This window comes from Amphibalanus amphitrite, unplaced genomic scaffold (assembly GCF_019059575.1).
Source record: "Amphibalanus amphitrite isolate SeventyFive unplaced genomic scaffold, NRLGWU_Aamphi_draft 000366F_arrow, whole genome shotgun sequence".
Lineage (NCBI taxonomy): Eukaryota > Metazoa > Arthropoda > Thecostraca > Balanomorpha > Balanidae > Amphibalanus > Amphibalanus amphitrite.
The window spans coordinates 465553-480824 of record NW_024881860.1 but is presented as its reverse complement, the minus strand read 5'-3'; the positions used below and the strand labels follow the sequence as shown (position 1 = coordinate 480824).

General features: G+C 53.1%; 1 protein-coding gene across 1 annotated transcript; it reads right to left on the bottom strand.

The window, feature by feature from the left end:
• Positions 1-638: 638 nt before the first annotated feature.
• On the bottom strand, positions 639-14450 carry LOC122389626 (TOX high mobility group box family member 3-like). Its single transcript, XM_043381826.1, has 2 exons — positions 14370-14450; positions 639-3221 (listed from the first exon to the last, which is right to left on the bottom strand). Exons 1-2 carry the CDS (start codon positions 14382-14384, stop codon positions 1536-1538), a joined length of 1701 nt encoding a protein of 566 aa, XP_043237761.1. The 5' UTR covers positions 14385-14450; the 3' UTR covers positions 639-1535.
• Positions 14451-15272: the final 822 nt, after the last annotated feature.

The following is a 15272-nucleotide window of genomic DNA, read 5'->3' as shown; positions in this document are numbered from 1 at the left end:
TGCTGTTGGGCAGCTGTGAGGTCATGTGACGTCATCAAAGTTCACCAAAGGTTTTTGGCCAATAACTCCGTACAGGAACAAGATACAGACGCGTGGATGGTCTCATTGTGTTCAGCTCGTCAAGACGCATCGAATGATATACATGATGACCTCGAGGTCACGTGACCTGAGGTCAACCTTTGACCTTGACCTTTCGAGGTCAACATATATATCATTCGATGCGGATTGACGAGAGGATCACGATGATGCCCTTAGTTTGTTCCTATCTTGACTAATTCGAAAGTTATTCGAGAAAAACTCTCCATATCTAGCGCCGCCATTTTGACTTTTTCGACCCCTGTGACGTCATCTTTGACCTGACCTGAAAATGAACTTAGTAAAAATTGTAGATCTTGACCGTGCGTATCCGATGCCGTTTACCGTTTGTCGCTGCGATGTGTAGTTTTTTAGATCTGAAGGGGGGGCCGAATCGGCCCCCCCCCCCCCCGCCAGTTTCTTGTCCCGGCGGAGCCCGCCAGGAATAGGGTTAAATTGACTCGATGGCCAAATACGGTCCACGTTTCGGGCTGATTTCGCTGGTAATAGGTGTTGAATAACGCACAATGGAGTCCTCTATGCATAAAGTTAAAAGTCATGAACTCTCATCTCCACATGTATTTTCGCGTTGACAGGATGAGATGTGACAGTGTGCACAAACACAGCCGTCAGAACAAATGGCACTCATGGTACGGCAGTATTACTCTCCACTTCATATCTCTCTTACCATCATCGACAACGTTCAACATTGACTCACTCCATCACTGCATCCATGATGACGGCACGTCTATATACAAATGCGTCTCCCGCAGCCCCAGTAATGCCCCATAGACTCTGAAGCTTTTCTGAATACATTCCACCGCTACCGATCTGAGCTGCCCAACCAGGCCCCTGCAGACATGTCGGCCCGGCTCCAGCGGACCGGTCGGGTGCAGTCTGGGTGGGCCGGGACGGGCGGGGCCGGGCGGTACCCCTGTCCGTCAGCTTCCTGGACCGGACTCGATGACCGGCCGGCGGCGGTGGCCGCTCCAAGGCCGCTCCCACGAGCTCCCCGTAACGCCTCACCCAGTGGTCACTGCGCGACGACCTTGCGTCGGCCATCAAGGTCGCGTGGCCACACGGGCGGACGCATGAACTACCGGACAGAGACGTGTGAACGCACTCACGGGCGGAAGGACGTCGATCGCACAAACTCACGGACGGATGGACGGGCGGAAGGATATTTGGTGACAGTACGTAGTTTGAGGCTTCATTCCGAGCTCCCGCTGCCCGCTCCCCTCCCGTTCCTCAGAGATCGGGGAGCCCCCAGTGAGATTCCACTGAATTCTCACTTCCCCCGGCTATGACGGTTCTCCGGCCGACGCGATGGTAACGGGGCATCTCAGCCGCACCAGTGTCCAGTGACGATGGCGACGCGCTCCTCACAGCCTGTGAAGCCCGCCCGCGGTACGGGCGGAGCCCCAATAAATAGCAGCGCGCGGCGCTCACCGTGGCGCCGCTCACAACTGCAGGAACTGCCGGAGCGCCTTCTCGAGGAGGCTGCGGTCCACGCTGCTGTCGGCCGAGTACTTTACGCCTCGCACGGTGTCGCCGGCCAGGCTGAGCTCGCCGTACTCACCCACGATGAGACCGGCCTCCACCTTCTGTTGGTGGACGATGGTGGCCGCCGGGTCGGAGGCCGGAGCGGCAGTCGGTGGCTCCGTGGTGATCTCCACCGGCGGCGGGACGGCCGTCGGCACCGGCTTCCTGGGGAGGTGCAGCCGCGGCACCGAGGAGCCAGACGACACGCGACGCGCCTGAGGACGCTCCTCGGCCGGCGCCGGTGGCTGCCGGGTGCTCTCCGGTGGGACCGGGATGTGCGGGTGCACGTAAGGCTCGCTGGTGGTCGTCGGAGAGGAGGGAATGAACGGATGCACGTAAGGCTCACTGGTGGTGGTCGGCGGCGAGGGGATGAAGGGGTGTTTGTAGGGCTCACTGGTGGTGGTGGGAGAGGAGGGGATAAAGGGGTGCCGGTACGGCTCGCTCGTGGTCGTGGGAGAGGAGGGGATGAACGGGTGGCGGTACGGCTCACTGGTGGTGGTGGGTGAGGTCGGTACAAACTGAGGTTCGTAGGGCCGCTCGGTACTGGAGCCCGCAACTTGCTGCTGCTGTTGATGCAGCAGCTGTTCCTGATGCTGCTGTTGCTCCTGCTGGTGCTGCTGCTGCTGGCGCTCCTGCTTCTGCTGCTGCTCATACTGGACCAGCAGCTCGGCCAGCTGCTGCTGCTGCTGCTGCCGCTGCTGCTCCTGATCCTTCCGCTGCTGCTCCTTCTGCTGGGCGTGCAGCTGCGCCAGCTGCTGCTGCTGCTGCTGCCGCTGGTACTGGTCCTCCTTCAGGTGCTGGTCATGCTGTGCCTGCAGCTCAGCCAGCTGCCGGCGCACCTGTTCAGCCAGCTGCTCACCCAGCGAGCGGCCGGCGCCGGCCTGCGTCTGCTGGCTCTGTGCCGACAGCGGCACGCCGCGCCGAGACGGACGCCGCTGGATGGGCGGCACGAAAAAGTCGGGGGACTCACGCGGTGATTTAGCCACCCTGGCGTGCTCAGTGTGCTGCACGTGATAGGTGAGCACGCGTGAGCTGCCGGACGTCTCCTGTTCGTCTTCCGACAGCCTCCGGCGCTGCTCAGGGACCGGCTCTGGATCCGCAGGGCTGACGGCCGACCGTCCGGCCCGCGCCGCGCCCGCCGCCGGCTCCTTGGGCTCAGGGGCTGTTCGGGTGGCCGGCGGCTGTGGCGTTTTTGTCGACCCAGACCCGTCCGACGGCTCGGAGGCGCCGATCAGCGTCTGCGTGCTGACGGTGGGCGCGATTTTGATCGTCCGCCGGCGGCCGCCGCGGCGCCGGTGGTGTGCCGAGCGGACTACAGCGGGCACCCCGGGTCGCGCGGTGGCCGGTGGGTCGGTCGGAGTCGTCGGCGGTGGCCGCGGCGGCTCCTCAGAGGACGCCGCCGCCTGCTCACTGCCGTCAGCCTCGTCCGGGAGCGGTCCGCGACTGTCCTCCTTGTCGACGGCGGAGCTCAGTTTCTGTCCGAACTGGCCCTGCTCTGCTGACTCGGCGGATGGCAGACGGGGCGTGGCAGCGGCGACAGGAGCCGACCGGGCCAACGTAGCGCCCAGGCCGACTGCCAGAACTGCCACCAGCAGCACACGCACCTGCCGGACAGAGAGGGACGCCGTGACAGACAGACAGACAGACAGACAGACAGACAGACAGACAGACAGACAGACAGACAGACAGACATAAAGACGGACAGACAGACAGACAGACAGACAGACAGACAGACAGGCAGGCAGACAGGCAGACAGGCAGACAGGCAGACAGGCAGACAGGCAGCCAGGCAGCCAGGCAGCCAGGCAGCCAGGCAGGCAGGCAGGCAGGCAGGCAGGCAGGCAGGCAGGCAGGCAGGCAGGCAGGCAGGCAGGCAGGCAGGCAGGCAGGCAGGCAGGCAGGCAGGCAGGCAGGCAGGCAGGCAGGCAGGCAGGCAGGCAGGCAGACAGACAGACAGACAGACAGACAGACAGACAGACAGACAGACCGACAGACCGACAGACCGACAGACCGACAGACCGACAGACATAAAGACGAACAAAAGGACAGACCGATAGACAGAGACGGACAGACGGACGGACGAAACAGCATCGGGTCTCCTATCCATTGCTGAACTGGCAACGTCTAACGAGGCTAGCAGTGGGTGTCAATTTACCGTTGATAATGGCGTCAGAGAGTATGACTTGCCTTCTGCCGTAAAAATGTCAAACGGTGACGTTTTCAAGTTCACGAGGCTGGCATTTCCATGTGCCTAGGAATTTCACGATCCATCAGCATGAGTCAGATCATGAGAACGAAGTCATCTGGCCTCATATAATCTGAATTCATCAGCCATGATTCTCCATCTGAGATTCTACCCCTAGAATCACATTCAGGTCATGTTTTCTGGTTAACTGACAAAAATGCGTCATCTGTGCTTTTTCTGTAACAATGCTGACCTTAAAACTGTATGAGCGTCTAACCGCAGTATAAGCGGCGCCCTCCGCAGAATTGTGCGACCTTGGTTTCGTATACAATGGATTACATGACAATACGTTCAAATAAGTCCGACCATACAATTGTACAGGTCTTATTCCTTTTTTCACCGTTTGGACGCATTCGGGGTTGAAAAGTGCTGGTGCAATGGATCATTTATGAGGCGCGAGCACATATCTTCACGTGTAAATGATCGACCGCAACTGCTTACGGCCCAATGACCGCTATGGAAATTCATATTATTATCTATAGGTATAGGTACCTAACATTCACATCGGTATGTGAATGTTGCCGTATAACGCAATATTCATAATGCGATAAGTATTCATACTACTGCTGCTGCTGCAGATATCGCTCCAACTCCGTGTTATAACCTTTGTAAGTAAGTACTTATGCAGTGATCGAGATGACGATTTTTCTGTTTATTTTGTTTGCAGAACTGACCTTGTCAACACTGCTATATGCGCTGCATTCACAATGCAGCCAGGCCACATCCGGACAGTAGTTATAACCGGTCGGCTATCGAACCATCTCAAAACGATTTCTGGGAGCCCTCGGGCTGTCGAAACAGCGCTAGACAGTAGTCCCTCGGAGAGAGCTGGGAGGGATGAGGTGCTTAATTTAGCACCTAATTCAGCACGAAGCTATGTGTTACGGTCGTTTTTAGTGCTAAAATAATACATTTATGGCATGTTAAAGATCAATTTCTTTCCCATTATATTTTCGATAAACATGACAAAAAAATCACCATCCATTACGAATGCATTCAATTGACTTACCAAAGTATGTGCATAACGCCATAATAGTAATTAAAACAATTTGTTGTCTATATTTTCCCAATTATAAAATGCACGTTGATTCACTAGAACTAGGAACCGGTGCCGGTAGTCATTGCCGACTCGGAGAACAATTGCAATAACGGATTAATGAATGGAATGAGAGTAATTTCACAAAGAACGATGTATGTACAACGGATAATTTGAAGCCTATCAGGGTCATAGAAATGTTACGGTACGGAATGTCAAAGGCATTTAGTTACAACTGACATCTAAATGATTGAATTGAGGAAGAAGTGCGAATACATCTTAGAATAACACAAGGCGTAACATGCTCCATTTAAGATTTAAACAGTCGATGCCATGGCATTATTGTTCGAGTTTCAGCTGTGACGGATGACCTTTGGACGCTTTATTGCTCAAAGTCGAGCATAAGTTGTGTATTTTGATTTTCATATGATGCGTATAAAATCGGAATGCTATTTTCTTTCAGCTAATACCTTCGCATTTTGTTATACACTATGTTCTAGTAATATTGGTTATACCCTACATTATGTTATACACTACCTTTGCATAATGTTATACACCACATAAAGGCGATCCCAATTACTTATACCTGCGATTTTTTGCCTTATAAATCATTTTTAGAACGCCGTCACCTATGTAATGGTACACTTGATTTGATGTCAGACGGGTCGCCTCATTAGTCGTAGGCTGTTTGCTCCCCTTTCTCAGAGTCTGCTGGGGAGCCACGCCAGGCCAGTCTACATATCTTGTCCATCCGCTAATCCGACCGAGAAAGACGCGTTGTCCGTTCTCGGAATCGGTCCGCGCGCGGACCCTACCCGCCCACCAAGGCCAGCGGCCCGGTGGGCGGCTCGGGAGAACGGAGCCATAGCTGCGACCGTGGTCCGCGCCGCAGTACACCTAGCTCAGGTTGTTTTTCAATAGAAAAGCGCAATTCTAACGAATAGTGTTTGTCTATTTCAAATAATCTGCGGCTACCCTTAACCTCCTAGGATAAATGGGCTTCTCCTGGCTATGTTTTAAGTGCAATTTTATCAGGATACAACACAGTGAAACGGTGCGACGTGACCTGTGCAACGGGCCTGCTAGGCGTTCGTACTGATAGATGTAGCGAGATTCAGTGAATGTTACGGATTCGGATACGAGAGGCTCAAAATTGAATAGACCAGTCACCAGGACGTGTCTTTCGCCCACGCACTTGCATGAGTCTGATAGAAACGGTACCTTAAGTCTGGCATTCCGCTACATGTGTGCGACATGGCATTACATCTGGGACTCGTCTCACAAACTGATTTTTCTCACCGAGCCAGACAGAAGGTCATTTGAACTGGAGCTTACTAACTGCCCATGCGAGACTATGTACATTAGGTCCAGAAGCATTCGGAATCCAGTTGCATTGTGACCTAACGTACTTGTGCAATATGAGTAGGCATGCAAGTACTAAAAAAAAACTTGATGGTCTTTGGCCCGGTTCACCTCAGTAGGGTGTGGTCGACTCATCAATACAATGGTAGCTCCTGCACTACCAGTGTACCAAACGGTCTGTCCGAGCTGACTCGAGCAAAATAAAACGAAACGTTAACGTACTTTTATTGATGGTCGTAAAAGTGCGGGTCAACTCTGCAGTCCTGCAGAACCTGTTCCAGCGGATTGGCGCTGAATGGGTGAAGTGTATGTGTGCTACGGTTGACTGAATCGGAGCAGCTCACCACAGTCTGGTTTGCTAATCTTGACTTCAGCAGGAGGTCGCGTTGTAATGCAATAAGTGCTCCACTCCACAATACGTTGTGAATTGTGATGCCAACCTTAGTGTTCTGTCGTCTGTTCATGAAGGTCAGAGGAGATGATACAGCCTTGAAGATCCGCCTGGCATGACTAGAAGAGAAAGCTAACCAATAAATCCACTACCAAACCATTACTTCAGCGGTTACACTGCAGCTGCTAAATTGCCAATTGATACCAAAATGTCACCATTCACTCTAATCTTCACCATTCGATGATGTGGTGTTTTCCCTTTGCAGAGATCCATCATATTTCCATAAGCCCTCGCTCCCCAGCTGACCAGACTCCGACTGCGAGGGCTGCCCCCGTCTCCCCCCGTCTCCCCCACCGTCTCTCCCACCGCCGCCGGCGGTCTATGTAGTGGGCCGATGTTCAGTACCGATGTCCGAGCCGAGCAGGGCGTGGGCCATCCCCAGCGAGGTCACTTCCTGTCCGAGTCCGTACAGGGGCACCGAAGGGGCCACTGCTGGCCAACAAGGAGCGTGCGGGTCGCACTGTCCGAGTCCGTGCAGGGGCACCGGAGGAGCCACTGCTACAGCCTGGTCGCACTGTCCGAGTCCGTACAGGGGCACCGCCACCGGAGGGGCCACTGCTGGCCGACAAAGACCTGCGGTTCGTAGCGTCCTACTGGAGCACCAATGCAGCCCGTGGAGGGGCCACTGCTGACCAACAAAGAGGCTGTCGAATGCGGCAGTCCTCCAGGGACAGACGGAAGACGATATCGATTGTACTGGTGATGGGTGTAGGAGGCGATTGCCAGCTATATAAATACCGCCCAGCGCACTGGCCAAATATGTAAAACATCGTCAGCTCAATGGGCACCGCATCGTTAGCATTATTCATTATTGGATACTTTCAATCACAGTGCAATCAAATGCAGAATGCGGACTCTAAAGGGGAGTGTAAGAATAGCCACCGCACGTAATGACGGCTTTTCCCTCTGCACAATGCGCGATTCAGGCGCTTGATACCATCTGCAGCAGAGGAGAAGGTAAGCTCTGAATAGCAGAGCGACAGCCGCAGCATTCCGTTCGTTTTCCTGTTGATAATCGGCCGGGGTTTCCAGATGCCAGTCGGTACCTGTTCGCTCGTGTACTATCACCGGACGCAGCCCGGTTGTCACGCGGGGTCTGATTGCCAACAAAGGAGGCGTTGGGGAACACCGGCTATACCTGCCCCCGCGACTGCACCGTCCGGGAGACGCACGTGCCCTCTCAGCTCGGTACGGGGCGGGGCGGTCAGAAAACCTGCGCCGATGGCGCCGCCGTGGCAGCCCCGTGCCAGGGGAACAGACGACCTCGCCCCTGGCTGGCAGGCCCCTCTGGACACATCCCCGGGCCGTGACGACAGCCGGCCCGAACGACTTGAGATGTTTCCACCGATACAGCGGCGCCGCAGTCGCCCCGAGCGTACCGGTCGTCTGGCACTGGCGCCACTGAACGGCTTAGACAGCATCAAATTGGCATCGAACATGCCAGTTTTTCACCACCTCCCAAGGCGTCGGCCGGCGCCGGCCGCTCGCGCGCTGAGGGTTGAACGGTGCCTTGGAATGCGGGCGTTGTTCGAAGGCTGATATATTCCACTCCAGAGCACCAAAGATCGAGCAAGACATCACTGCATGTTACAATGATCTTCCTTTCACGACATGGATCGGATCTGTGACGGGCTATCGAGTTGTTCCAGCTGGAAGTCCCGCTCGTTGTCTCGGGGCGCCCCAGATCGCCGCCTATTGAACGAACGCGCCCTCTCTCCCCGCTAACTCTCGACCGCAGGCTTCCTCCCACGCACGGAGGAGACCCTGACAAGGTCGCTGACATTCCTGAGCCGGTGCTCGGACGGGTGGCTCACCTTACCGTGAGTCACGGAACTGTTCACGGCGGTGCGGAGGTCGGCAATTCAGCCACCAACTCGTCCCCAACACATTGGTCACATCTGGGTGTCCGATGAAAGGGAAACCTTGAGCCATAGCGCGAGAAAACCCGGCCTAAGCCTCTCACTGAGCTCTAACACTCGGCTTTGAACACATCTCACGAACGGCCACCAGGGTCATCTGTTTTCAAAAGTCGACATTTGCCGGTGAGATAGGTAAACGTTCACTGAAGACGGATCGTCTTCGGCACAGGTATTGTTACGTTTGCACTGTCATTGTTCGAGCTACTGTTCGCCGTGGCGGTGGGTGTAGATATTCCAAAATAATGTTAGGTAAAATGCACAATTACCTACATTGAGCACGCTCCAATAATGCCTACAGCGAGCACAACGAAATTAGTTAGGTATGTCGTGACAAGACAAAGCGATCATTTGCCCAGCTGGTGGTAATACAAAGTGAATTGATGATCAGATTACGTTGGGTACACTTGGTAATTCCTTTGTTCACAGCTCACAATAATGCAAAGAGGCCACGAGAGAAAGGTTTGATGAGTGTCTTCAGACGAATGGAGTCCTTTTTTAGTTAATCAAGGACTAAGCACATTTGCAATAATAGAGGCGTGTCCACAAGCGGCAGAGGAAATCCCGAGCATTGCAAGCCGGGCAGTAAAGGGGCCACTGGGCACTTAGGACAATAACGATGTAACTTAAATTCCAAGGACAGTCAAGCTGTTTCGTGCACCTCGAACAAAATCGAAGCATTGGCCATTCTTTTCAATGAACAGCAATGTAAATACCCACAAAATTACACCTTTAAAACCCTATACATGCACGCGACCTGCGCATGAAAACCAATTTACGATGCTGAAAACATACGAGTACATCGTCTCTATCGGGGTTTGGAATATTTATAACTGAGTGTGTCCGGCTGTGTATGGATTACAGCCTGGGGCTGATTCGGTAGCCCAATGAGCGTGATCACAAGTGTGATTATAATGCGGCGGCGCCCTGCGGCCATGCTCAGCTCCAGGCTCGGTTTATCGACTGTGCCTGGCGCGATAGCACCGGCCGGGAGTATGATCGGCGCCGTGCCGGCGGCGGCCCCCTGATCGATTCATGCTCTGTAATCAGGCAGTCATTACATCCGACCTTGAAGGATGAGCTGAGCCCCTCTGTCCACAGCATGACTGGTTGATTGGTCTCTGTCTGCGGCACAGAGATGTCCTAATGTTGTGGAATGTGGGCTTACAGAACAGCTCATGGAAGAGGGGCGACTAGAAAAGTTAATCGAATTCAATCCCATTAACTAGTTCAGCAGTGTGCATTAGCGCGAACCCCATAATCACCCATCCCCATGGATTAGGCATAGCAAGAAATGTGCTTAAAACAATAAAAAAGAGAATTGTGTGCACTTGAAAAAAAAAAACTAAGCGTATGTTGTGTGCACCGTAAACGTGCTGGCGATCCCACGTGTAGGTAATTATCCGGTGGCGCCGTGAGTCAGCACCTAGCTCCCACCGGCGTGTATCCGGTCAGCGGGGGTGAATCCCATCCGGACTGGCCACGTCGTGCGTCCGACCGGCCACCGGTGCACGTGAGCTCCATCACGGCACTGAGCGGTGAGCGGCGGAAAGCGGCGGGCACTCCACCCTCCGAGCGCGCGGTAATTCCAGCCTCCCCCACAGCCAATTTCCTCAGTGATCCGAGAAACTTTCAAAGGCACGGATAGAACGCATCTCCTTACCCTTTCAACGGCGAGTGAGGCCGGATAGGAGTGAAGTTGAAGGCGCCGTTTCGATGTGAGTCCGCGAAATGTTCAAAGGTGCTTATTTCTCAGATATAATGAGCTAAGGAGTGATGTATGTGATGTTCACGAGTTACAACGTCCACAAGCCAGGAAAGGGCAACTGTCGTGAATAAACTCCTGACTTACAAGCAAAAATTGATAATGTATTTGTCTCAATGCTATATCTTAATTAATAACGTCAGACGGTATGAATAATTTATAACCTGTTATTCATTGCAATGCATGCCAATGAGGCAGGACGATAGAGTGCCAGATTGGCCGGCTCCTCCCAAAGCTACACCCAAAGGCCAAAGCTGAGGTCATCCAAGGCAGACACCAGCCCTCATAAGCTTGTTTGACAAATGAAGTTGTGACTTGATTTACAGAACTGAAATTTGCAGATCCGACGAGGACAAGAGTAATCCTTCAGCTGAAGAACGGAGGGCGGTGGACGGCATGGGACTTGACGGAAGGTCACTGGGCAGCAGTCAGTGAAGGGTGTGGTGGACGACAGACGGTAGGAGAGCGAGGTGGACAGTGAACGGTGGACGGTGGACGGTGGGTCGACGGTGAGTGATGGACGGTGGCCGGTGGGCTCACTATATAGGCAGTGGACGGGACGGCGAACACTCACCTTTCCGTGCCTCTATCCTCAGGATACAGAAATCCTTCTCCTCCACGCCGCAACCCCCTACCGGGCTGGACAGGCAACTTTATCTCATGCGGGCTGCTCCCTTGGAGCGGCACCGCTGCTCCCGAGGGAGCGCACCCCGTAGCCGGGTGCAGTGAGTGCCTTGGGGCTGGGTGGCCTGTCCTCTGGACGGGCTCAGCCCCGGCGACTCACTAGGGTGCCTGCCCAGACCAATGTCTCCCCCTATATCCTGTCATCCTCCCGGCTCTGAAATGGTTCCATTGGACCGAAAGGGCCTAACCCAACAAAACAAAACAAACAAAAACGGCGAACACTGGACGCTGACTGGGCGATGGGCAGTGGACATTATGTAGACGGCAAACGATGGACGGTGAACGGTGACGCCGCGCGATGGGCTGTGGCCGGTGGGCGGTGGCCGCGGTCACCTCTGCCCAGCCAGGAACCGGACCGGGCTCGGCTCGGTGCAGCGAGGTACCGGGCGACCTCCAGGCCCCGTCAGCTCCCTCAGCAGCCGGCGCCTCCCGCTAGTCTGGCGTCAAAGCCCGCACTGTCCCAACACCCCACTGCCCACAGTCTGCAGCTGTGAGCGAGCAGAATAAGACGGAGGCGAAATCCTCATCGTTCGTCCACGTCTCTTATCGTTTTTCTTTTAGTTTAGTTTTTGCCTTCCGAAGTTGATTGATGTGATCACCAAATGCTCTCCTTTGGACGTCCGATCTCAATCTCATCATCTAAAATTCCTTTTGTGGTTCAAATTTCAAAGCGGGTGCCCTTGATCCGATAACGGAGCTTCCTTGTCCCTTGGATTGGTCCGGAGTGGCCGGACATGGCATGGGTGATATAATTTAATATATTTGTCCGGCATTCTTAGCACGTTTCACGGTCCCTTACATTACAGAATATAGACATAAACGGTGGCCCGCGAGTGTTCTCTGGGTGGCCACCGGCCTAGCCCCTTCGAAAGCACTCGGCTAGCTTTCATGTCTCCTTCGAACATCTCTCCTCTCTTCTCCCTTCCGGCCCCGTCTGCCAGGACAGTCCCCGTCTGTCATTTATCGCCCATCTCTCCCCCCCCCCACCTTAGTCGCTGGCCGCCTCTCCCAGCTAGGGAGAGAGTTTAAATCAGTGAAATCAGTGATGAAGCCTCTGACCAACAGTCTGCCGTATCTGAGGTCCAGCCCGTGTCGAGCCTCACGCACCTAATCTCCTCCCGATCATCAGTGCATCATCTGATAGTGAGGCTAATTCTTAACTTCTAATCGCTATGTTCAGTGACCTTTCTTGCATTGTAATGTTATATTCTCTTCCTTCCGATGGTTATGCAATATGCATATTACAGCGGAACGAATTTAGATGTAATTTAGCAGAGATTGACTACGACGGCGATCTGTGCTCAGACGTAGTCAGCGTTGAAGTTGCCGAGAAACTTAGGCAGTTTGTATGCTTCTTACAATTGCCACTTGGCTTCTGATTAATGCATAAAGTGTACTAGACTATGATTACATTTTATATTCCTGTCCACACCGGAACATATTTGCATTATAGGGGCGCATGTGGGCCTACCGTTCCACCGATTATCTGTTTTCACGGCTGGCGGCGGTGCTGCTTTGATGTAAGAACCGTGATTTACTACAACCGTGAGCAAGGCGCCGCTGCCCCGGGCCACGCCACCGCCCGACACTTTATGGAGAGCCGGTCGCACTTGTCAAGTACATACTATGTATGCATGCCTGTCGATGTTCACTAACGGAACCCCTACTTATCCCCTGTTACATGTCTAGCTTTATGTAATGACCGCTCTACACTCATTTAGTGCAGCCTAACGGAGCAGTGATAAAGCGGGCTCTTGGGCTATGGAGATAATTGCGGTTTGTCTATGGCAGTGCCTGCTAATTGAGAATGTGGCTCTCTGAAATTTGACTTCTCGCGCCGCGCTGCCACGCGCCAGAGAGCACTAAAGGAACTTCGGGTGACTTGGTGCTCACATATGTAGTATCAGGCTGCACGATGAATCAGTCAAGGTGCATGATTGATATTGACAGGTGGCACGCCACTGCTATGCGAATCTCGAGTGGCCAGAAATGATACCCTTGTTAGCCCTTCAACACTTGTCAGTTAACTATGCAATTATAAAAGAAGATCATCTAATGAGCTGAGCTGGATAACTAGACAAAACGAGTGCTCATTCAACTATCATCTGAAATAAAAATTAGCTTTGCAAGTCATCCACTCTACCAAAAAATGCTAAGACCAACAGTGCCGATCGCCCTGTAATTAATGCATATGCAAAAAAGTTGATCGCACAGTCGTGCAAGCACGACCTACCCTACCAGTGTGTTCCAGTTCATTTGTCTCACTCTCCTAAAATATACTTACGGCATTGATTTCTCCTTCAATAGAGCAGCTTGGCATTCGGTGGTATTTTTACACCGTCCGAGCTTACAATTCGAGTATATGTACCGTATTCTACGATCGAATTTTCAGCTACTGCTGATCTTCTAACCACCCTGGCGCAACTAAATCTGTGAAATGGCAGAACTCGGCTATGCCGTTTTTTTTTTACAAACCATTTAGCACGAATTTGGCTCTAGGGCTGGATGTGCTGGACTGGTGGCACTCAATGCTGCTCTCTCAGCTGGAACGTCTAACCGCCGTGCCGACCACCGGATGATCAATCACTACAAGGGGATGTGTCGATGCTGGACGCTGGCAATTGTGACATCTTTTTCAGCATATGAAGAAGGGACAAGCTGGTGTCCCATCGGCATTCGGTACGCCCTTATCCAGTTTTTTTATTGCCAAGGCGGCTGCAGGGTGTTCTACTGTTCTAGGCAATGGGCATGTATAGCTTAAGATCAAAATATGCAAAGGTGAATTGCGGGACAATCAAGATGGCTGACCGACTCTTTAGTACCCTGGGCTGACCGGCATCAAAGCTCGCTAACGTTTCACATGTCTTATCGGCGCTCCTGTCAAGAATGGCCGGCCCTGTTTCAATTGATGCACACATCAAATCATATGGACGGGTGTCCTCGACCAGCCGCTGTCTGACTGACATGTGAATCACTTGATTGCTTGCATAATTTCCCATTGCATAAATGTAATCTAACTGGTCATTTCTGATGCAGTTTTGTTCACTGACTCAGCAACGAATCCTAATCCTGATCTGACCCTCAAAGCGATAGGGATGAATGGTCATGTATAACTTGAAAGATGAAAATACGCAAAGGTGAATCGCAAAAATCGAGCAAATGCGTGAATGAACCATGGGAAATGATTGTCTTTATAAGTTTGTAATAGACGCATACCGGTGTATGTAAGTGCACGTGCCGTAAGCAGGCTATGCATTGTGTGTATGTGTGTGTTCCGTGGACGGTTGACTGACCTGCGTCGGAGCCATGCCGGGCGGACGGACGCGGACGGTGTCGGCGCTCGACTGGACGCCGCTGCCGCCGCCGCCAGCCGCCGGCACGGGCGCGTCCACCCGCCCCGCCCGCCGCCAGGGACGGGCCGGCCCCCGAGCTGCCGCCCCGTGACGTCACCAGGGTGTGACGTCACTGTGCGCGGTGTGACGTCACTGGGACACCCGCTCAGCTGGGTCTCTGAACCCGGTCTTCTTCACAGATCCGCATAGCATTAGTCCCGTTTATAATACAATCCCTGATTGTGACGAGACGTGAGGATGGAATAAAATACCAGTGACTCATCTTCGCAAGTCCATTCAAATGGACAGCTTCAATAAGAAAAAAGGTGGATTCAACTTATTCGGACACAGGTTTTCTACTCATCCTCGTCCCGGCTGAAACGAGAATGTAATCATATAACCGAACTTTCCGCTCAATTCCGCCCCTAACCTGAGCTAAAGTATCGCGGTGAAAAGAGCAGATGCTGTTCCGAGACAAATCCATTGCTGCCCCATTTCAGGGTCTAAGATCGATCAGCGAGCTATTGGGGTCAGTTCAAATGCCTCATGTACAGGTCTTGCGGGCTTTAGCGGTAGGTTTTGCACCTAGAAAATTTGGTGTACTTCAGGCTACTATATATCCGTCGTCGCTTTTAACCCGCGCCCCGCTGGGGGGAGGGGGGCACAATCTGCCTCCCTTCCGTTTTTCGCCAATAACTTCTAAACGCGTTACGCCAACGACGTCAAACTTTCAGTGCCTTATCATACATGAATTTAAGACGTTTCCCGAAAATTTGAGCGAAATCCGTCGGATTTTGTTTTTTAGAAAATGACGTTTAATGACGTCATGTCCGCCATTTTCGCCTCAAAAACGGCAAAATTTCA